The following is a 23,691-nucleotide window of genomic DNA, read 5'->3' on the forward strand; positions in this document are numbered from 1 at the left end:
CTCCATGTTCTGTGTTTCCAGGATTCTGATACTATACTTACATTTGACGACTACTTACCTTCACTTTGGGATTTCGATAAACGTATTCCCTGCAAATTGAGCAAACATCACAGTATTAGGCGACTGAATAGGACGAGAAATACACCAGTAACGATGACATCATCGAGAAAATAAATAAGCCGGAAACCAGACGACGGCAAGTCAAAGATGAACTTGGATGAACTTTGTTACATGATTCGGCTATCTGTCTAACCGGGCATCTGCCCGGGTATAACTACTTACTTCGAACGCCATACCAGGGCCCCATAGGAACGGTACAATATTCTGGCTAATATCCACCACTCCGCCGGTTTTGGTGAACGAACAGTTGTAAATTCTGTTCAAACAACAATCACCGAAATCACAAGTCGCGAAGGGAGCAGGTATACGAGAACACGCTCAAGGTATGCAGAGAACTCACTGACATTTTACCGGAAGTACGCAACTGTGCGTGATATGCATTCAGTTTCCAGGGCTGTCGCCCACCCTTTCGTCATCATTGCGCGCTAAAAATTTAAAATGCTTCTCATTATTGGTTTCATTTTTCACATTTTAATACAAAATATGAAAAGTAATTTAACCACATTACTTTCATGGACAACTTTGTTTTGAAAAAAAAATAACGTTAGTAATGATTATGCAACTTGCCGGAATTTGTGGTAAATTTGACCAAAACATGTTTTTGAAGCAAAAATGCATCGCTTCTTCGGCAAATTCATATTTTCTGATACGTATGTAGTTCGAGTTGAAAAGCTGGCAATTTTGTTTTGTTTTTCACTAAGGAGTTATTTTACCTTCGCTTATTTTTGAACTACATTTTTCCACAAGATTTTATATATCGAATGTATGTGGAATTTTTTTAATATAAATATTTTGTTGTTTTTTTTCTGTAATTTTACCTGTAGAATCACTTTCTTGAAAATTCTCTGTGTACACTGTATTGTCCAATATACTGACACTTGGAGTTTCCAAGGGTCAACCCCTTTATCCCTTCACGTGTTCTACGCTGCTGTACACAAGATCACAGTCACTCTACTAGGACAAGATGTATTCCTTCAATACATCTAGAAATATTTTATATAAGGGTTGGTTTGTTCAGACTCCTCACATTTCAAGGGGTTTCTCAAGTTGAAAACTGGGTACCATAGTAACTATCTTCCGCGGGTTGCTTCATCTCCACAATACCATTGTGTAAAGGGACAGACACGGAACAGCCTCTAGTAATACCTGATTAAAAACTGGGTGGCTAGACGATTTTGTGTGAAAAAGAAATGTTATGAGTAAACGATGACTGCGTAATGTAATATAAAAGAATTAGGGACAATGCAATATTTTCGTCATGTAAGAAACAGCCACTCCATATCATGAAGGCGTGAACGTTTTTCTAGTTCCTTCTGTCATTGGTCGATTCACTGCCATGTGCAAGAAATATAGTGTACATGGGCGAAATGTATCAACTAAGGCTCTGTGATTGGTCAACTTGTTTTACAACCATTCTTTGAAATTTATGAAACATTTTTATAAATATTTCTAAATTCGAACTGAAACGAGAGGTTTCTATTGCCATTGGAATTTACTATATTCATAAAGATGGAGGGAAATACCTTTGCTGCGCTAAGAGTATGTTCACCCAGCCTTTCATCCATGAGTAACTATTAAGTAAAAATGATAAATATTGGAATACGTTACAAACAATAAAGATGTTACGAATACCCGAAGTCATGTGCTTCGATGTGCCGATCAAGACCTACGACTGTGTTGCTTAGCAACAGTAAGGGCAAAACATAAATACATTGCATAGACAGAAACAAATAATGCATAATGAGAAACTATTAATAAAGAAAATATCTACCTCCCTGTTTTATTCAATTTTCAAATATTTGGCCAATACAACACTACAATCGCATATTGTTTTAAAATTGTTTAGTCTTTCCTGTTACTGGGTTTGTTTTGATTACATTCTTTGAATAAGAATTTCCTTTCACAATCTAGGGTGAAGTGAATTTTATTATCGACTACTTTTCCATTGCATTTTGTAAACAAAGTTCATTCTTTTCTTTAATAAGTGGCTTACTTCTTCTATCTAATTCGATTTTCGAATTATTATAGTGTACACAATTTCTACTAAAAGGATGGCACTATAGTTTAACGTTCAGAAACGTTTGGAAGCTGCATAAAAAAGGTTAGCAGCTTTAGCATCTTCATCATTACCACACCTTTGCCCATCCCTGGACCATCCATTACAGTACGGTTTTTCTATCATAGTCATTAATAGTTACTATGGTTACGGGTAGTTTAGAAACAAACTGCATAAAAAACAGCTAGCAGCTTTAGCATCTTCATCTTTACCCCCACCTTCTCCCAACATAAATAGTTGCCAATCCCCGAACCGGGGATTACAGTACGACTTTATATATCATAGTCATTAATAGTTGGTATGGTTACGGGTAGTGTTGCAAAATGTAAAAATGTATTCCTACATTTTCTTTTGTTTCTATATAAAAATCTTTTTTTTTCGCGTTGTGTCCTTATGGTGAGAAGAGGCATCTATTTGACAACGGTTTTCTGCTTGTGCACACATATTAATAAATTAAGTGAAAAGACGTTTTACACAGTTCATATCATCACTAGTTAGTATACAACTTAGATAACGAACTATTTTTCTGTATATATTAATATCACTCAGACTGTACAGTGACTGTAGTTATATTATTTGCATTTTTCTATTGCTTCAAGAATTTTATTTTGTAACATTTTTTTGTCTCTATTGGGAATGTTATGGGTCAATATATAGTATTTATCAGTATTATAATAGACAAGTAGTAACAAATATTTTAAATATTATAATATATCAGATTAAAAACATGTAGAATACTTTGAAAGAAAGAAACAAATCAAATATGTCAAAGTTACAAACTAGTATATATGTTGTTGTAGCTGTGCTTTCAGAAATGTTGTTTTCAGCATACAAAGGAAATTACCTTTCTTGCCGACGAGGGCGCTACTCTACTTCCTTGTTTTCTTCTCGCCCCCAAAATGGCGACGACCAGTGCAGCTTTTTCGGGTCTAGTCGATAAAGTTGCATTTATGAACAAGGTACGTACTATTTCATCAATTTTAACCTTGTGTCGGATGTCTGAAATTTTCATTCGTGTACAGAATCTATTTAAACGCGACTCAGATCCACTGATGATATGATAACTGAGTACTATTTACCATTGACGATGAAGTTGTCATTTGTAAATTGTAACCGGCATTATGTCTTGAGTCATCGTCCGTCGTCACGGGCTCTCAACACGGATAGAGCTTGGGTTGAGACATTAATTATCAACGAAAATAATCACTTAATACTATTAATACTACTGTGCGATAGACGGACGGCGAGTGTTGTTGATTTCAGTGACACAACTGTGCCTAGTTTATTTGATTGACACACACGAAAAAGATAACGGTAAATGTATGAAAGGAGATGATAATCATGGTGATTACATCCGGTCGAATTTGACTGTTGCGACCTGGCCGAGCTCGACTGTATTTGATAAATATAAACATAAAAAGTGCTATACGTTTTTACCAAGCAGCATCAATCATTGTCCCGGCTGCAACGATATACAACATGCAGTGTTATGTAGTCGATAACATTTCTAGTGACACCAAGGCACAAATTGCTTTGGAACTGAAAAGTTATGGTTTCATCTATACAAGATTCAACGTATAATTGCCATAAATTTGAGTGGGCTCTGAAAAGATGAACCATAGGACATTAAAGTGGACAAGAGCATTCATCAACACAGCTGTTCGGTTTAGCAATTATTGACATAAAACTTCTTACTTGACAAGCATACATTGCGTGTTTGATGAGAGATAACTAAAATTATAATTGACTGTTTAACTACTGGTCCAAAAAATGGACAGGTCCAACCCACCACCATTGCCAACTTTCTACAGTCTGTGTCTCACAGTATAATAGTAAATGAAAGTGAGGGCAGCATAACAAACATGAACAGCAACTTCTAAGCGCACAGTACAAAGACTGGAAATGAAGTCTTATCTTTGAACCAGTGATTCACTCGCAGCATATTAGCTGCTATCAAGTTCAAGACCAAGGGAGCTTTGAACAACCACAATGAAAATGACGAAAATGTGATAGCAGTTACAATTTTACTTCAGACACCAACATTGTAACACCGTAAACAAGTTTTAATAATTTTAATTTGATGGTTTTTTCTCCTCTCAGCTGCCGAGTTTACACAAAGCTACATCAGATGATGAAACACCAACACCAGGATACATGTACCAGGAAATCAACAGTATCCTTTAATTGGGACAGAAATTTCTGATTTGTATGATGACTGAACTGTGTGACTTATACTTGAATAATAATTGGGCAGCCTTGTAACATTATTCCAACAAAAGTTGGATGGTGACATTCTTCGTTCATTGTAAAGTTTCTATAGGTATGGATGTATTATATATAAAAACAAATTAATGTCTTTATTTGTAACTCGCACCAGATTTAAGGTGAACAACACGTTGTGACATTATGTCTTGCATTTGTTCAAAATATGATGTATATGTATCTACTGGTACAAATTTTAATCGATTTATTTTCCTTCTGAGTAACGAACATCAAATTTAAAGAATCCATTTATTAACTATCAATATCCTTCATAGTGCCTTGTCCCACAGTTCCTCGCATTTGAAGGATCCTTATTAAGAACAATGGGACAAGATCTACAATCTACGTCATATTGCGTATGTTAGTTCTTTTATGTTGTGTACCTGATAATACTAGTATGTTAATTCCTCAACAAAGTCTCTCACAGATATTTCATTTGAATCTTCTGGTTATTGTCAGTGTTTATTAGACTTTCTAGTTGACAGGTTACAAAAGAGATCATACCATGTCAAATTCAAGGTGAGTGTCATACAAATTATTTCAAATGTAATACCCTTTCAAGTGAAGACGCAAAGGGCGATAAGGTCTAGTTGTGATAGAACATGGTTTCCATTGATCCATTCGAGTATGCTGTATTTTACTGCATCACATAATATTATAATGATGTTTGTTTCATGCTTGTTTTTTCATTTTACGCACTGGGTTGTTAGTACCATATATACTGTAATAGAAGCTCATCTCTAATAGATAAATAAGCACAGAAGCCAACAGTTTATTTATTTATTTATTTATTTATTTATTTATTTATTTATTTATTTATTTATTTATTTATTTATTTATTTATTTATTTATTTATTTATTTATTTATTTATTTATTTATTTATTTATTTATTTATTTATTTATTTATTTATTTATTTATTTATTTATTTATTTATTTATTTATTTATTTATTTATTTATTTATTTATTTATTTATTTATTTATTTATTTATTTATTTATTTATTTATTTATTTATTTATTTATTTATTTATTGTGTGATGAAATTCTAGTTTTACATGCATTGTATACACTGTTTACGACTTAGAGTTTTAAATTTTAAATGCCACAAATCAGTGTTGCACTTATTTATTTGCGAAAAAATTCCCTCCTATTTTTTCCCTCCAGGTGTTACGAATTATGAAATACTTGGTTGTCAATGGAAATGTTGAATTCAGCCAGGGTTTACGGAGATCTTCAAAAGGCATTAAAGAAGCTATGAGTAAGTTGACATAACTTGAAATTTTGGTTTATCGTTTGTTAAAATTTTCACATGATATGAGAGTTGGCAATGGTAGTTAATTAGTACTTTGAAACTTGTTCTAAACATCAAAACAGATTGAGGAAATTGTTTAGTTTATAAACGTGCTGATTTGTGAAGATTTTTTGTACACTTATAAGCAGATCTGTGTTGAAGGTAATTAAAAATTGTGATTTACATATTTGTTTTTCTAGGTTTTTCAGGACAATCAGATCCATTACATGGACAGGCACCATATCTTGCAGTTAGAAAAGCTGCTGTGGTGAGTGGTGTTCATTGCATTATTATGCTACAAACATATTTCATACTTACAGTCTCATTAGGGAGATATGCTCTGACTATATCATTAAAAGTAGAAGAAATCATGATTTTGACAAGTATTTTAAATATTTTGGAATTTGGGTGATATTTAGTTTATCATAGAATCTGTCAAGGAATATACTGGGAAATAAACAAAAAAATAGTACATTTGTGAAATATTGTTCTGGAACATGTACAGCTGGCCTCAACAACTGCATGTCCCTGAATATGAATATGAATCTCAACTCTGCTGCTTCTCTCATTAGAATCCATAAAAATGGTTGTTTACAGATTTTCAGATGATAAAATAATATTTGAAGACTCACCTTTTCACCAACAATTGTTGCAATGTTAAGTTACCATAAACTTTATTCAACTACATAAATTCCATGAAGGAATTATAAGGATTACATAGCACAAAAAAAAAAAACATACTACAACAATTGATATTCAACTAAAAACAGATGAGAAATAATAAAGGTTACTGTTTAAAAATTTAAAATTACTGGAACAAACTATGTATCTGTGGAAAATATTTGAGATCATAGCCACATATGAGTGACACTGTCATGGAGTGTCTGCCATCTTTCCAAATGAAGAAGGTGTATTCATTGATCTTTCTTTTATTTCAGGAGCTATCAGAAATTCTTTTTGATACTGAGAGTAAATTTGCTAAACAAAGTGTTTCATCTGTGAAAGGTAGCGTATCGCTCCTTTTGGGTCAATCTCTGATAAGTGCGAACTGTGGTCAGTAAATATTTTTGACATTGAGATTTAATAACAGATGATCAACTGTACTGCATTATATGAACTCTATGTAATGCAGTAATTCCTTGTCTACTTTGCCAATTGTATTAGCACTTTCAAAAGGTGATTTAATATAAAACAAGGCCGTATGGTTGCCTATAAATATAAGTCACCATTTAATAAAAGAAAAAAAAAATGAAAAAATAAATCACCATGAAAGTCTACTACATCTTTAATTAATCAGAATTTTCATCTACCGTAAATTGGGACAAATATAGTACCAGAATATCGACAGAAAACAAACTCTAACATTTAAATTGCTTGCTTTCATTTATCATAACAGTTGATACTGGCATTGGCTCTGTTTCATCAAGCGGCAAAATGGAAGGTTTTGGAAACACTGTAAATGTTCCACAAAGTGAGTATGATTTGGTTCATAGAGAGTATTTGGTCAGAACTGAAAATGAGTGGTGAATGTAATTAATACACATCAAAATCAATTCTAATCTGATATGTACGTTGGTTTTACTGGATGCCATTTGCATAGATACAAATATAGAACCAACAGCTGATCAGTTGCATGATGGGATTGAATTGCATGAGCCATATGTCATATATAGTTTTCTAGATCCACCAGATGATGTGACATTTCTTGTAATTTCACCAGAATCCATTCTGGAAAACCTCAGAGACTTTGCTGAGAATATAATGGACCCCTATGCACTGATGAAATCCTCACCCCAAGAAAGGGAACGTAACCCTAAAGAGTACAGGCCACTGGTGGATGATGGAAGTAGTGCTACATCTGCAGCACCAAGATACGCTAGTAGAAGGACGGACGAATACAAGGCTATTGATGCAACAGTTAGCTCAGTGCCAGGCAACCCAGATGTGTCAAGAGTTCAACTTGGAGTCAGTAAATCGAGTAAGTGTTTGCACTGAAAGTATAACAGCACACAGAAATGCACACTCTTGTTCAGAAGTTTGTGGAACACTTCATAGTTGACCAGGAAAACTGTGATACTGTATACTAGTGTCTCAATTCGTAAACAAGAACTCATCGAAAATGTAAATCGTGATCATATGATTGATATGCATCATCAGTGTGAGATGCTATGTTTATGTTACTATCACGTGAACATGGCTGTCTCCAATTGGAGAAGTTCTAGCCAATCAAATCATCAAAGTGAATATGCATACTGTAAATGCGTTAATTATTCCCTAGGTTTTAATTTCGCTATTTTCTCTGATGAGTAAAATCTGCTCAATTAAATCTACTTGAACATGTAAAATAACAATAAAAACTCGTTGTTTCCTTGACAAATTTGTGAAATTAAAACACAGTGGATATGCTCAAAACATCAAAATTAAATGTCAGTGAAAATAAATGGTTTTACAGTAGCTTAAATTCACTACGTTCAATTACCCACCATAGACTCTGGTCAGTCAAAATGACTATTTTGAACTGTAGGCATTAATCAGCGATTCTGCCAGTGACGGAGAGATAGAATCTAGGTCAGGGGAAGCCCCATGACCCCAAGATTCTCTTTCCCTTACGTCACGAACCACGTGACCGAGCCCATATGGCGGCGCCATAGACGGCTGTACAAGCACTCTGCTTCTTCTCTGCATCGAGTGGAGATCAAGTCTAGATCTGCCTGGATCGCCTGCTATTTTTCCTGTCTGGGTTTCTAGCTTGGGTTGTTGCCGCTGCCTGGCATCCGACATTGTAGCTGGTAGGATAAGTTTTCCTTGTCATTTTTACCCTTGTGTCGTTTTTGACTCCCGTGTGCGAAGCACAAAAAGGGAGTCTTTGCAGTTAGTGTGTCCGTATGCGTGTGTGTGTGTGTATGTGTGTCCGTCTGTTTCACTGATATCTCAAGAACCATACATCAGTTTTTGATGAAACTTGGTGCATAGATGCTCTGGGCCAATGCGCAGATTTGATTAGGTTTTGGTAAAAATCCATGCATATTAATTACCTAATTTGCATGATAATTAGCTGATTTTTAGCTGTTCCATGGCTGTTCCACTGATATCTAAAGAACCACTCATTGGATTTTGATGAAACTTGGCACACAGATGCTCCAAACTAATGCGCAGATTTGATTAGTTTTGGGTAAAAATCTGTGCAATATTAATTACCTAATTTGCATAATGACTAATCAATTTTCGGCTTTTCCACTGATATATCAAGTACTAATCACCACATTTCAATAAAACTTGGTACATAGATGTCATAGGACACTGCACAAACCTGATAGTTTTTAGGGTAATATCAGTATATATTAATTAGCTAATTTGCATAATTAATTAATTTTCAGCTTTTGATATTTCAAGTAGTAATCATCACATTTCAATGAAATTTGGTACATAGATGTCATAGGACACTGCACAGACCTGATAGTTTTTAGGGTAATATCAGTATATATTAATTAGCTAATTTGCATAATTAATAAATTTTCAGCTTTTGATATTTCAAGTAGTAATCATCACATTTCAATGACACTTGGTACATAGATGTCATAGGACACTGCACAGACCTGATAGTTTTTAGGGTAATATGAGTACATATTAATTACCTAATTTGCATAATTAATTAATTTTCAGCTTTTGATATATCAAGTAGTAATCATATTTCAATGAGACTTGCTACATAGATCTTTTAGGATTATGCAGACACCTGATTAGTTTTAATTGGATATTAATTACCTAATTTGCATAATGTTCCACTGATATATAAAGAACCACAAATTGGATTTTAATGAAACTTTTATAGAGAACTATGCAGAAACCTAATTAGTTTTTGGTAAATATTTATGCTTATTAATCATCTAATTAACATAATTAATTAACACTGATATCTCAATTACTGATCATCACATTTGAATAAAATTTGGTACATAAATGCTCTAGGACAATAGACAGGCCTGATTAATTTTGATTAATATTAATTCTCTAATTAGCATAATAATTCATAATTTTTTTGTTCCGTTCTGTTCATATTAGTTACCTGATTTACATAATTAGTTTTCAGCTTTTCCATCAATATCTCATGTACAAGTAATTTTGAATTAATTTTAATGTTTCTTCAATACTCTCAGCACACGGGAGTTCTTTCTAAGCTTTCTTTGATCCCCTTTGTTGTGTAGTATTTTTCACAACAAAGAAATAAAACCCGGGCGACGTAGCTTAATCACTTGTTGGTTTCGTTACATCTCCTTTCCTACTGTAATTCGCTTCCCCCATGCATGTCGTCTTCATTTTATGCTTGATCTATGTATTTACTACTGTGCCACTACTGTGCTACGAGACGCGCCTTAGACGCACATGTTTTCGCCGACAAGCTGAGTCAGGGGGTACGTCCCCACCTCAGTGACGCAGACTGGACATCTTCCACCTTCTTTGTTCAGGGAATGGTGGGTACAGTCTTGGAGCTTCGGAGTACAATGAACCAGAGGGTTCAGATCAAATCCGCTAGCCAGTTGGCCCTGCCACATATCCCTGTCGTACACAGATTGCGCCAGTGTAGTCCGGTTTGGAGACAGCGGGTGACCGATCCCTGAACCTTTCCAGGTGGTGACATTCGGTTACGGAATACCGCTAAAATCTCCATCACCTCCGTCAGTGTCTCGCCTGTTGGGCACTGCCAGGGGACTCCCGCAAGGCGGAAGCAATCAGACAGGAAGTGGAAGTTTGCTGGGAAAAGGCGCCATATACAGGGTACATCAGCTGGAACTAAATCATAGTACCAGATCTACAAGTGGCGGGTGTCCAGTTCTGGACCTAGGCAGACTGAATCAGTACGTGCTCCTCGATCGGTTCCACATGGAGACACCATTCAGGGTTCTTCTCTCCATCCACCGTTTCGACTGGCTAGCCCCACTAGACTTAAGTGGGGCCTACCTGCGCATACCGATGCACCCAGCGAGTTGCCCTTCGAATTACCCAGCTGGGCCAAGTATTTGAATTTCTGGTGCCCCCCCCCCCCTTCGGGTTATGCACAGCGCCCTACATGTTCACCAGAGTGACGAAAAAGGTAGTGCTGCTGCTTCACCAAATGTCGGTACACCTCAATTTGTACCCAGACTACTGGTTACTACACAACCCGGACAAGGGGTTAATAGCCAAACATGTCAGGCTAATACAGGATTTACTTCACCAGTTGGGCTCGACAAGTTCCACCTCGACCCAACGCGCAGTTGGTGTCCCTGGGCATGGAGTTTTGACACAGAGGTAAGCTTGGTTTAGCTATTGCAAGCGTGTTGCTTAGCGCTAAGCAGCCTAGCCAAATGCCTGGTCAGCGTTTCCTCAGTGTCCCTCCGGGAACTAATGCGGATCATCGGAATGATGACCTCGGTTCGAAGGGTCGTTCCCCAGGCTGCACTACGCAGCCACCCGGTATAATGCTTGTTATAATGCCAAGCTCTCCTATGGGAACTAGATAGGCGGGTTTTGATCTGGGACCAAGTGAAGGAAGCCCTGCCCTAGTGGCCGTCACTGGCCAACCTCGGACAGGGGGCCCCCTTGGACCCGCTCGCCGCAGGTATGACTCTCGTAACTGATGCCTCCTCCCAAGGTTGGGGAGCACATCTACTGGACGAACAAGTCCAAGGATATGGCCCCCGCATTAGTTTCTGGACTACCATATCATCCGGCTCGAACTGAAAGCAGTATACTTAGCACTACCACGCTTTCTACCCGTAGTTCGAGACCACAGAGTCCTGCTCCGCACAGGCAACGCAGTGGTGGTCTCCTTCAAGAAGGAGGGGGGGGGGACGTGTTTCTCATCGTTGTCAGTCCTAGCGGAGCAAATCCTCCTTTGGTGCCTGGAATACAATGTGGAGCTAACCGCACACCACCTTCCTCACCCGATCATCATCCCCCGGCTGTCAAATTTTGTCTGCCCGGGGGGTCAGGAGGAATTTCTTCTCTGTCCGGTTCGAGCATGGAGTTGCTACCAAACCGTACTAAGGATTCAGGATGGGGTGCCAGGCACATGTCTTTGTGTTACGGCCCAGGCAGGCAGGATAGGCCGGCCTCCCCACTTCCATAACCAGGTGGTTTACTGCGACTGTATTAGAGGTCTATAATACTTTAACTTCCTCGACACAGAGCTTGCAGAGACACCAAGTACGAGCGGATGAGATCTGTGCGATTGTCACTAGTGCTAGTGTCAGGTGCCCCCTCGAGCATACACGAAGGGCAGGCTTCTGGAGAACGCAGAACCGTCAACACTCCCCTAGAAGCTCCCAGGTCTCGCTTTGCGGCCTATGCCCTCATGCAGAACTGTTTCGGCCTTTACTTCGAAAGCTTGCTACCCCCAGAATTGGGTTGGGGTCTAGCTTTCTCGGGCACACCAAACCCAGTCACCGTAGCAGCATTTTGGCTTCTTGCTCCGGGGACAGCACAGGCAAGGTAAGACACCACCCTTTTTTGGGCCTTAACCAGGGTGTTGAGTGACTTGTTGTTGACTTTCATCATTTTCTGTTTGCTCGGAAAACCCGTCACCTATCGGCGTCTGACTCTGCCTACAGTTCAAAATAGTCATTTTGACTGACCGGAGTCTATGGTGGGTACTGTAAAAGGGTTAATTATTCACTGGGTTTTAATTTAGCTTATTTCGCTGACTGGAAAATGCGCTAAATTAAAACCCTGTGAATATGTAAAATTTAGCATAGAACACATTATCTAAATGATAAAACCGTGAATTTAAAACCCACTGAATAACCTGAAATGGTAAATCAGTGAAATTTAAACCCAATGAAAATTAGTCATTTTACAGTAATTGAACGTAGTGAATTTAGGCAGAGGGTTCTCTGCACTCGCCTATTCACATAGTTCATACCCACTATAGACTCCGGGTCTCCCCCAACCACTCCACTCTTTCCGTAGCGTTGGTCTAAGTCCTTGATGCGGAGAGAAAGGAACCAGAGTGATTGTACAGACGTCTATGGCGCCGCCATATGGGCTCAGCCACGTGGTTTGTGACGTAAGGGAAAAAGAATCTTGGGGTCATGGGGCTTCTCCTGAACTAGATTATATCTCTCCGTCACCAGCAGAATCGCTGATTAATGCCTACAGTTCAAAATAGTCATTTTGACTGACCGGAGTCTATGGTGGGTATGAACTATGTGAATAGGCGGGTTTGGAGAACCCTCTGCCTAATTCATGGTCAATTTATCGCATATTCCTGTCCTATTGTCGGCACATGGTTGTTCTCATATACCATACCATGACAGGTTATGATGAAATATAATCACAAGGATTTTAGAACACTCATAGGTCAATTCAAAACTCCAAACAAAACTGTTTTTCACATTGTGATTGCAGGAAAAATAATCAGCCACACATTATGTCAAAAAATTATCATATTTTTGACTTAAAAAACAATATGATTTCCATTTATGATGCTGCATTTGTGAACAGATAAATACTATAGTTTTTGATGTCAGATATATAATATATCATACTGATATGTAATTTTGCTGTTTAAACCCTAACATTTTGCAAACTATTTGATATTTACTTTGGACCAGATGCATATATTTTTCTATTGACTTACAGGTCTTGATCAAAATTGTTGAAAGAAAAATGAAAAAAGTTATAACGAATTTGTTTTATTAAATGTAGGAAAAGTTGAAAGGGTCAAAGGTCAACTGTAGGAACTCAATCCCTGTATTTTGGTTGCAGATTACAACCCGGGTAAACCTGGGGGTGGATGGGATAATGGCAGAGATATGAACAACTCAGCGGTGTCAAATGGCAGCGATCCAAAAAGTAAAGACAGTACAGACCTGACAGAGAAGTGAGTTATGATATATGGTGTTTCATTGTTTTAATGTTGCCATGGAAGCATATAATTATAAATTACGCTACATTGACTGTACCAGCCATTATAATTGGTGGTGTATATCGTAGACTCCATGATATGTTACTGTAAAATGCTTTAGATTTTTCAACCAACAAATTTTCATGAGTCTGTGAAAATAGCAAAATTTTCAGTGACTTTCGTGAAACGTTGACTTCATAAATGTCACGAAAGTCTCCAATCGTGAAAATTTAAAGCAGTGAAAATTAAACCGTCTATAGAACATTATTCTTATGTGATTAACCCTTTGAACGCTTCGTGTGCAAAATCACAAAATTTGTGATCAACTTTTGACACTCAAATATTTATTTTCTACAGTCTGCTCCTGTCCACATGAAATATTGATATCAATTGACAAACAGTTGATCAAAAATTTAAAGCAACATGGTCCAAAATGATGATGAAATTTATTGAAAATTTGATATTGTTTGCCAATCAAAGTGTTAAAGATCATTAAAATATTTTGTTTTATATTGATTGAATTGTTCTTGATAAAATATTGAAAAGTGTTATATGGGCTTCATTCATCGTTGCAGGAACCCTGTACATGTATAGGGTCCTTGCATGCATCATGCTTTGTTCAAGAATTGACCCCAATTTCATTGTATAAATTATCTTGATGCTGAACAATGATGCTGTGTTTACCCTGCTATGTATTGAATGTGGAAACTCTTATTCTCACTTTCTCATTTTGTCTTTATCATTCTACTACTCATCGTCATGTGGTATTGCATATTGATTGTCTGTTCCTTAATCACCTAATAAACCATATCATAACTAATCCATCTGTATTTTCACTGCCATCTATATTTTCGAAACTTTGTGATTTTGCACCCTATGTATAATTCATGAAAACTTGTAAAATAAAGTCAGTTTTCAGTGAATCCAACATATATGTGTCAATTTGTTTTAAAAATCAATGCCTACATTGAACTTTTTATAGTTTTTTTGCTTCACTCATGCTGTTCTGCTGAAAGAGGCCTTACACAAGGTTATGTTACTAGCTCCACTTTTTTGTGCCAGGTTCTTTGCTTTACTCATGCAGCTGTTTTGCTGAAGGGGGCATCACACAAAAGTTATCTAGCTAACTGCTGAGCTAAGCCATGCTTCTGATGATATATATTCTGCACATCTTTTTATTGACTTACATACTTAGATGAATAATAGTATATCAGATAATAGCGTATGTTTTCCAATTTCACAGATTGGAGTCGGTGTCTGTTACTGATTCGTCACAAGAGATGAGATTGGTTGAAGACATTACAGCACCAGGGGGTGTCAAACCTATTCCATCAAGGGAGACTATGACACAGTTCACAAAAAGGTATTAGTCATTCTCACCAGCTCATATGAAGTATACATAGATTGCCAGATAGATTTGTTGTGTATCTTACAACAGAGGTATTCTTTATTTTCAGATGTGCAACTTTGAACTGTGATCAAATTGTAGAATTTTTAAACAACAAATTAGCTTCTGAATCAAGTCAAGTTCAATTGGTAAGTACCGTATATTAATATCAGTCTAGGTGTTGTTTACATGTGTACAGCTAGCTGCCTAGGTGCTGTTTATATGTATACAGCCAGCAGTCTAGATGTTATTTATATGTATACAGCCAGCTGTCTAGGTGCTGTTTACCCTCATGTACAGCCAGCTGTTTAGGCACTGTTTACATGTACATAGTCAGCAGTCCAGGTGCCATTGACATGTGTACAGCTAGCTGCCTAGGTGCTGTTTATGTGTATACAGCCAGCAGTCTAGGTGTTCTTTACATGTGTACAGCTAGCTGTCTGACTTCTGTTTACATGTATATAGCCAGATGTCTCAGTGCTGTTGTACATAGCCAGTTGTCTAGGTGTTGTTTACATGTGTACAGCCAGATGTCTAGGTGATGTTTATGTCCATAGATGAACAACATAACATTTTACTCTCTGTATATTCATTTGATACAACACAGATCATTCTGGGTCAGTTTTACATGTAAAAAAACCTAGACAAATACTACATGCAAATACAATAATATGTCACTTTCTCTTTTGATAGAAATCTCTCTTTTTTTTGGAAGCCATGTTAAAATCAGATCTAGTCAGCTCAGAGTATATGTTAATCGTCGTCAAGGAGAACCTTGAACACCTATGTCAAGCATCGCAAGGCTCAACACAAACCAAATCTAAAAAGGTAAGGATATGCATTATTTAAAACACTTACAATCATACATTACAGAACGTAATTGTTTTGAAAGGGACAATTTTTATGTTTGTTGTACATGTTGCATGGAACTAACACAGTGCAATGACTGTGTGCTTTGTAATAAAATGGCCATTACTGGTAGTAATGATTGTCATGTGGGTTAAGAGTTCAATATTTACACACAGTCCCTCAAGGCACTGTGATTTATAGACAGGATGTGGTGATTGTGGACTCAGTCATTGCCTGAAGCATACATTAGTGTCACTTTATAACACTGCATGCTATCTTTGTATAGTTTACTTAGCTTTATTTAAATGAACTGTCATAAGAGTGGTTCAATGATTTCATGGAATTCCCGTCTGATGTCCCTACAGTTTCTGTTTCCTATTTGAATAAGTCGTTCTGCTGTCTGTCACATTACAACACCAACTCTGTCAGTATATATCACAATCTTGCTGGAGAAAATCCAATGATTATTATCTGATGGACTCAGTGGTAGAGACTCCAGTCACTTATGATGTCTATGGTCACCATAAAACAGAAAATGTATATTAAATGCAATCAGAGTCTTTACGGTATACCTATACAGATTTTAATCAGACTAAGGGGGGAATAAAATTATCCTATTACAAGAATTTATGTCCACATTTTAACACCATCACCTGCTGAAATCCTCTTCAAGTAGCCAAAATGAAAAGGGGAAAAACAGTGTCAGTGGCATGAATATAATAATAATTGTAATCACTATTTTTCCTCATTCCACTTCGGCCAAATAAATCCTATCCAGTATTAAACCCTATCAACCCATATTTTGGGGGAAAATAACAAATTGTTTGTTTTTATGCAAATTAGCTGCGGCCATTCTGTGAATGTTTTACCGGTAATTCAGTATATCATTTACTTTATTCTCTGTAGTGAATAAATAGCTTAGTTTGTATAAAATAAATCTATCATGTTGTTTTTCACTTCTATAGTGTAGTTAAACCGTAATTATTTTCTTGAAATAACAGTATAGCATTGGGAAAAATAAAATAAACTTTCTTTTTGACCTACAGATTCTACTACAGCTGGAAAGCATGCAGAAAACTTCCCCCACAATAGACCATCAACAACAAAACAATGAAATTCTTTTGACAGACCTTTCAAACTCACAATATGAAAATGTTGAAAGTAGGACCTTTTCTGGTGATCTTTTGGTGAGCCCAGAAAACCACTGTGTGTCGCTGGATACTGCCACCAGTGTTGATAAGACTCAAGCACAGACATCCTCATCGTTATTCAGTGGCATGAATCTACCAAGTGCCAGGAAAGTACAAACTGAAGTTGCACGAAAACAAACTGAAGTACAAAAAGTAACTGAACCTGAAAACAGTGAAGTGTTGCTTCTTGATTCACTTGACACTAACTCCCAAATAAATCAAAATAAAATACAAGAATCTGATATATTTACAAGTTTGAGTACAACTGATTTACAAACAGGTAACATTCTGAACCAACAGAGCTCAGACATAAATGACTTTTCTACGTGCAGTACAGGTGACCAGCCAACAGCCCCTATGATGTCTGCTTTCAATGATTCTTCTTCTGTGTGTATTACAAATGAACAACCAGTAGCCAATAAGATGCATGATCCACTGATGTCTAGGACTGCTAATATGAATGACTTATTGTCTTCTCTGGGAATGTCATCAGCAGAGAAAGTCGATGTGAAATCCCAGCCTTCACTAGTCACTACACATAATATCAACACTGGGTCAATAACCGGTCAAACTCCTCAACACACAATAGCTGTAAGTATTGAATCAATACAATCTATAAAAGAAATCATGCTGAGGTTCTCCACAAAGTACCGGTAGTTGACACTTGTATATTATAGCATGATGGTTGTAATTACAATTATGATGTTCACAGAGCCTCTGATATTTTTTTAAGAACACTGTGAATGTACATACCTATAATTACTTAATGTATTCAAATTGCATTCAAGTCTGCTTTAGTAAGGCACACTCTAATTGGCTGACAAATTCTGTCAGAGGAGAGCCTCTTGAAAAATGATTTGCTTACTAGGTAATAGGAAGCGAGTACAGTAAGTTGGTGGCCATAGCAGTATATTAAAAGGTTTGGCACCTCTACTTACTGGCTACATAAAGGAAGTCTTGATATCATGACAGATGAATATAATAATTTCAACTTCGATATCAATTATAAGTGTGGTTTATATCAAAGTGGGTGTTGTCTATTTGCAAATGCTTGTAACTCATTACATGTTTCTGTCATGACCTGTTTTAATATTTCTTGTATCTTTGCTGCAGGCATTTCCTCAGTTGTCATCTGCTCATCTCAGCGGAAAGTCAACAATACCTCTGAAATTTGGACAAAAACAGAGCAACACATTTGGATTTATAGCGAGCAACGATGACAAATGTAACAAGCCAGACTCTTTTGATTTTGTACAGGATGCAATGAAGGCAACAAAGAAATGATTGTTCATTACATTTATGCTGACTTGTTGTACTAGTGAGCTACTGCCTAAAGAACATTCTAACTTGTGTATTGAAATGTGGATGCCATTTCATGTAGTGCCTTATCCAGACAAATATATGGTTCATCTTATTTTAGTTGTCTATAAGCTATCACACTCGTGTTCTGCCGTGAAAACATTTCCTATAAATTGGAACATATACATGTATGCATATTTATTATGACAGCAGCAGATAACAGCACTGGTATTTTATCTTCAGGTGCTAACCAGTGACTGCACACACAACATAACCAAATGTAACCGAGAGAGAAGTTGACTAGATTTGTAATATTACTAAATCCATTTGCACACTTGGTGTATAGTAACTAAAAACCTGCGTCACTTCTCTGGGCTGTGTTATGTCATGTATCTCTCTACAATGTTTGATATTTCTGATGCCAGACTTCAAGTTTTAGCTCTTTTTGTATACAACACAAAACAGGAGCTTATGTCAAAGCTGTTTGTGTTTGTCTGCCCTTAAATAATTCAACATCTCATAAACTGCTCAATAAATTTTGATACTATGGGATAATTGCAATAGCTGATTGATTTTGGGTGCAAGTTTGTGCATATTAATAGCTTAATTTGCATACTGCTCATCTAATTTTATGAAAATTTTGATACAAAAATACTGCATTAATCAAGTGTTTTAATAGTCTACAGTAATTAGTTCTTCAAGCTCTATGGGCAAATTACTTACTTGCGTGTAAATAAAATAATGTAAAAATACCTTGATGTTTTAAAATATTTACTTTTCATTAAATTTTAATATTTTACTGTATTTATGGTTTTATTATGAATAAATGTGCGAGCAATGTTGTTGAAGAATTGTATGTTAAAATGCTAAAAGCAGTTAAAATTCTGGAATTTAGTGTCCCACAAACCCATCTTCTGTTTTACCAGTACAATTGGTTGGAGTACAATCAAATTTTAATTGCTAACATTTAGTACAGCATACCCTAGATTGTCCCTACAGTTTGTCAATGTGGAACAACCTCTTGATCACATACCTCATTTCTTGGCCAATCAACTATTTCACTCTGCAAGCATTTCTTGATTCTGATTAATTGACCTCCAGTTTTCCTATTTATAGCAAGCCCCTGTCCCCGTCTTGGTTGTACGTTTGTTAATTTCACATGTCTGTCTTACAACTGTCCCAGTGTAAACCACACCTTGGTTCAGCCTGTACTGCTTTCGTCTGGAGTTGACCAAGATCAATAGAAAAGTTGGCAAGGGTTTAAACCAACAACCTGGCTAATGCAGATTCAGATGCAGGCTCATTTAAAGGCCTTTTCAAGTTGGTAAATCACAACTCGTTACGTGTTTATGTCTTGGTTCAAGAAAATTAGTTTACTAGAACCTCTACCCCCCCCCCCAAAAAAAAAAAAACAAAACAAAAAAAACGGGCCATCCTGTAAAAGTAAATGCCACAATTGTGGTCATTCTCAAATTCACAAGGCAGAGCAGGTTTATATGGTTGCACAATACTTGCAACACTGAACACTCATTTATATACAGATCAGTCAGAAATTTATGAATCAAAACTGCGCTACCAAGTTTTCAACTGATTGTCAAACTAGGTTCAAAAACACACTTGATGATAGGAATGATCAGCCATTGCTATGATCAATGCATCAATTCTATGTATTGATAACGAAAGTCATTTTGTATTCATGCAAATTCTGTATGCACTGATGAAGTAGCTGCATTTATTCCATTCCAAGTAGTTCATTTCAACTTGTAGCTATGGGGTACACTGAAAACACCATGGTTACAAGTGTGAATACCAATACACTTGTATAATTATTTGTATAGGAGTCTCCCCTTAGAGCTCCACTGTGGATACTTCAAGACAAAGGAAAAAAAAGAAGATCCTACATCTATTTTCACTGCTGATCCTAAACCTTTTTGACATAATTGAGAAAATGTCACAAAATTGGGCCATGCTTTGAATGAAATTTTACAGAAGTTTAAAACTTTGCAAAATTGGGTAATGTAAACTTTAAACATGATCTACTCTGATCTACAAAAACAGCAATAAAGAAAAGATGTGTAATTTATTTAAAAAAAAATCCTTACTTACCTATTTTATTTTTGAAAAACATTTTACAGGAACCAACAAATTTTTTCAATTTGTCCCAAACCATGGAGTATTTACTCGCCATGGTTTATATGTACAAGAAATAAAGAGGCACTGCTTACAACTCGCAAACATTTAATACAGACTCGTCATAATTACAACACACTGAGTCTACTCACACGAATGGTAAAGTGAGCAAATAAGAAAAACTTAAAATCAGGAAAAAACATGGCTGCAGTAGAGCACCAGATTGTATCTAGATGTTTCTGAAGAGATATCACACCAATCACTACCAATGGTATACTCTGTTACGTTCATGCTCTGTAAATAATGAGTAAATTATGCATGTTAATATGAGGGAAGTCAAAACCTAAACACAGTTAAATGCAACTGTATAATTCAGCAGCAAACTTGGGATGGTTTGCATATTTTTGTTGTATCCTTTTTTTCATTTCAAGAATAAGTACCTATAACCATAAAAAAGCCCCAAATACTCAACATATTATTGAATTAGGAACAAGAAGCTTTAGTTTAGAGGAAGAGGAACTGTTGCCAAATACACTGCCATATGACCCAATAAAAGGAAATATGTACAATAAGTATACTAGGCGTTAATGTAGCACTACTGCTTGGCCAAAGTTGCTACTGTCATAAAGTTCAACTATGGTTCAAAAATAGTGCACACTCTAAACTTGGTAAAATGCAGGTTACCAGATTTGCTCTATTAAAGTGCACACATTGTTAAAAGTAAATGACAGATCAAAATATTTTTTTATTTTTTTTGTTCCAGAAAAGATTAAATGTAATTCTGAGTTTATGTTTCTATTGGAGATGCGCTACTAATAGAGCAAATATACACCGTGTTGTAGACATGGACATGCAAATAACTGTCTAGGAACAATTAATACCATAAAGATCAGAAAGTTTGTTCAAAGTTAAATCATGATTTGCATGATCACAGTCTCATTGCATACGCAAACTAAATAAAACCAGTGATGTGACAGATATATTGGGTATGATTTTAGGGATTACTGCACGACAGAATACCAACCAGACAAGCAGATTGCACCACGTACTGTACAATAATACTATGTGGACCTGAACACCTATGATAGCTCATAAAATTTTGTATCAATACACCAGTCTTGTCAGCAGAACGTTGCATTTATAACTTACTTGTTTCGCCGTATCTCCAGAAATAACTAACGCCAATGTAGACAGCAATAAACATTCCTACTGGTGCAATTGATCCTCTCTTTACATTTACATATTTCAACACAAACTTTGAATGTGCTAAAAAGGAAAGAAAACAGAGCTTTAGGTCTACACATCAATACTGTGGAATACTTTATTTTCACTGGAATTAATTTTCACTGAAAAGGTTTTTCGTATGGAATTTATTTTCACTGATTTTTGAGTTGTTTAATGTGAAATATAAGAAAAAAAGCATATTCGCTGAATTTTATTTTCACGGAATCATCCCTTCTGCAAAAACAGCGAAAATAAATTCCAAGCGAAAATAAAGTATTCTACAGTAATGCACCATTGACTTGCAACATCCCAAGATGCAACAAAACACGGATGGGTAACTGCATAGGATCAATAGTGGAATCCGAGGGATTACAATGCAACCATTTTTGCTTCAGAGAACCAAAGTGATCTAAAATGGCCAAAATTTGATTAACTGATTCTGATGCAATTTATAATTTCATTTTGAATATTTATCCCAATCGACAAAGATTCCTGACTACAATATATTGAAAGCATGTATGATGATATCAGCTGATATCACTTGTTAGTACAGCGGGTTGACACAAGTAATATGGTTTTCGGAATCAGCAAAAATCTAAAGTGTTATAGTGATATTTTTTTTCAAAATGAACTTTGTGTCATCATTAATACGAGTTATTGTCATTTCAACATGCAAGTAATTGTTGTTATAATCCAGTCTGGATTTCTCGTGTTCTAGTCATTAAGAAACAGAAACGGTTCCGTTGTATGATTTAGATTTTTTCAGCTTATTGTTAGAGTACGCATCGCCATATTAAGTGTTAAATATCAGCAGAGGTACATTACTTGGGGTTTGCAACTACGGTGACATGATACCAAGATCCCGTCACAATCTCGCTCTCGCATAAGCGTTTCAACTCAGACAAATGCGAATGCGCATGCCCGTGATAACTAGGATACTGGGATGTCCAGGTGGATCAAAATAGCTGCCAACGATATGACGGATTACGAGAACTATATTTTCTGTACATTTTCGATGTAGTACATTTTTCAAGAAAAGTTTTATTTTTTCATTACAAACCTTGATCATTGATATATGTTATGTCAGAAGGTCGTAGCCTCAGTCTCGCTATCTACGAGAAGAGACTTGAATGAGATCTTGACATGATGTTACCATACAGTACTATGCGAGTTGCAAACCCCAAGTAATGTACCTCTGATATCAGTTATATCTCGCACTAAACGTTAATGCTGTGAGTAAAATGCACCATGGTCACGTGATGAAACATGTGTATTGTTTTCCTCTTACCTCTCCCGAAGGCAGCACCAACATTCTTGGGTGCCAATGAACAACTAGTTATCCATTTTGGAAGCTGACCTAGTCTGACTTCGCTTAATCGGGCAGGTACTAGGTTGAAGAAAAAATAAAGGTATACAGTGAGGTCGATTGATACTCGACAAATTGAAATAACCCCTATTTTACTTACCAGGGAACATGAACAAGTTGACACACTAAAAATATAAATTTTCAGCCACCATGCCCCAACTTTTTACTGGCAACTGTGGTTAAAAAAAATTAGTACTAGTACCTCATTAAGGATGTGAACCACAAACATTATTCTCAAGTTCAAATCCTGAGAGCTCACAAATACGCTGACTCGCATCTGGCCTCGCCGACAAATATATCAAACACGTTACATTTCCTCCATTACAAAAAATCCCTACTACATTTACTACCAAATTATTGCAAGTTACATTATTAATTGGCCTGAGTTTATCGTAGCCATGATTCATGCACTAAACACCATGAAATTTAGTTGACGAGAGAAAGAAGAGTTCACAACTTACGCTTGTCCGCCATGTTGGATACCGGCTTCACGTAACCCCGCGGATGGATACAGAACACCGTACAGAACATATAGCTCTACAGTAAATGTGAAGTACATTCAATACGTGTACACTAGTACAATGTTTAAACACCTATGCTGACAGTATAGTTGTCTCGGAATGTCAGATAA

At 36.4% G+C, this 23,691-nt stretch overlaps 3 protein-coding genes across 3 annotated transcripts in view; 1 reads left to right on the forward strand and 2 right to left on the reverse strand.

Moving 5' to 3' along the window:
• LOC100376300 (septin-9-like) overlaps positions 1-461 on the reverse strand; it is a 37,236-nt gene extending 36,775 nt beyond the window's left edge. The window contains exons 1-2 of the mRNA XM_002741978.4: positions 283-461; positions 59-89 (exon numbers count right to left, since the gene is read on the reverse strand). Of these exons, the coding sequence (XP_002742024.1) occupies positions 59-89; positions 283-294 (43 nt within the window). The 5' untranslated portion in view covers positions 295-461. The remainder of the gene's footprint in view (positions 1-58; positions 90-282) is intronic.
• Positions 462-3,067: 2,606 nt separating this feature from the next.
• LOC102803755 (AP-4 complex accessory subunit tepsin-like) lies at positions 3,068-19,144 on the forward strand. Its single transcript, XM_006825527.3, has 14 exons — positions 3,068-3,135; positions 4,277-4,349; positions 4,866-4,957; positions 5,604-5,697; positions 5,931-5,998; positions 6,669-6,735; positions 7,127-7,201; positions 7,451-7,708; positions 13,477-13,591; positions 14,859-14,978; positions 15,073-15,151; positions 15,696-15,830; positions 16,898-17,632; positions 18,155-19,144. The coding sequence occupies exons 1-14, from the start codon at positions 3,076-3,078 to the stop codon at positions 18,323-18,325; spliced, it is 2,142 nt and encodes a 713-aa protein (XP_006825590.1). The 5' UTR covers positions 3,068-3,075; the 3' UTR covers positions 18,326-19,144.
• Positions 19,145-20,561: 1,417 nt separating this feature from the next.
• Positions 20,562-23,679, reverse strand: LOC100376145 (ATP synthase F(0) complex subunit f, mitochondrial-like). Its single transcript, XM_002741977.3, has 4 exons — positions 23,522-23,679; positions 22,983-23,081; positions 21,620-21,736; positions 20,562-20,764 (listed from the first exon to the last, which is right to left on the reverse strand). Exons 1-4 carry the CDS (start codon positions 23,589-23,591, stop codon positions 20,733-20,735), a joined length of 318 nt encoding a protein of 105 aa, XP_002742023.2. The 5' UTR covers positions 23,592-23,679; the 3' UTR covers positions 20,562-20,732.
• Positions 23,680-23,691: the final 12 nt, after the last annotated feature.

The sequence above is a fragment of the Saccoglossus kowalevskii genome, chromosome 8 (assembly GCF_978046115.1).
Source record: "Saccoglossus kowalevskii chromosome 8, keSacKowa6.1, whole genome shotgun sequence".
Taxonomy (NCBI): domain Eukaryota; kingdom Metazoa; phylum Hemichordata; class Enteropneusta; family Harrimaniidae; genus Saccoglossus; species Saccoglossus kowalevskii.

Bases quoted from the DNA above. Each gene is read 5' to 3' on its own strand.
- LOC102803755 (XM_006825527.3), top strand. From the start codon at position 3,076: ATGGCGACGACCAGTGCAGCTTTTTCGGGTCTAGTCGATAAAGTTGCA. The intron at 5,698-5,930 runs GTAAGTTGACAT...TTGTTTTTCTAG, and splicing joins AGGCATTAAAGAAGCTATGA to GTTTTTCAGGACAATCAGAT. The intron at 15,152-15,695 runs GTAAGTACCGTA...CTCTTTTGATAG, and splicing joins AATCAAGTCAAGTTCAATTG to AAATCTCTCTTTTTTTTGGA.
- LOC100376145 (XM_002741977.3), bottom strand. From the start codon at position 23,591: ATGTTCTGTACGGTGTTCTGTATCCATCCGCGGGGTTACGTGAAGCCG. The intron at 23,082-23,521 runs GTAAGTTGTGAA...TCTTCAACCTAG, and splicing joins ATCCAACATGGCGGACAAGC to TACCTGCCCGATTAAGCGAA. The intron at 21,737-22,982 runs GTAAGAGGAAAA...TTTCCTTTTTAG, and splicing joins TGGTGCTGCCTTCGGGAGAG to CACATTCAAAGTTTGTGTTG.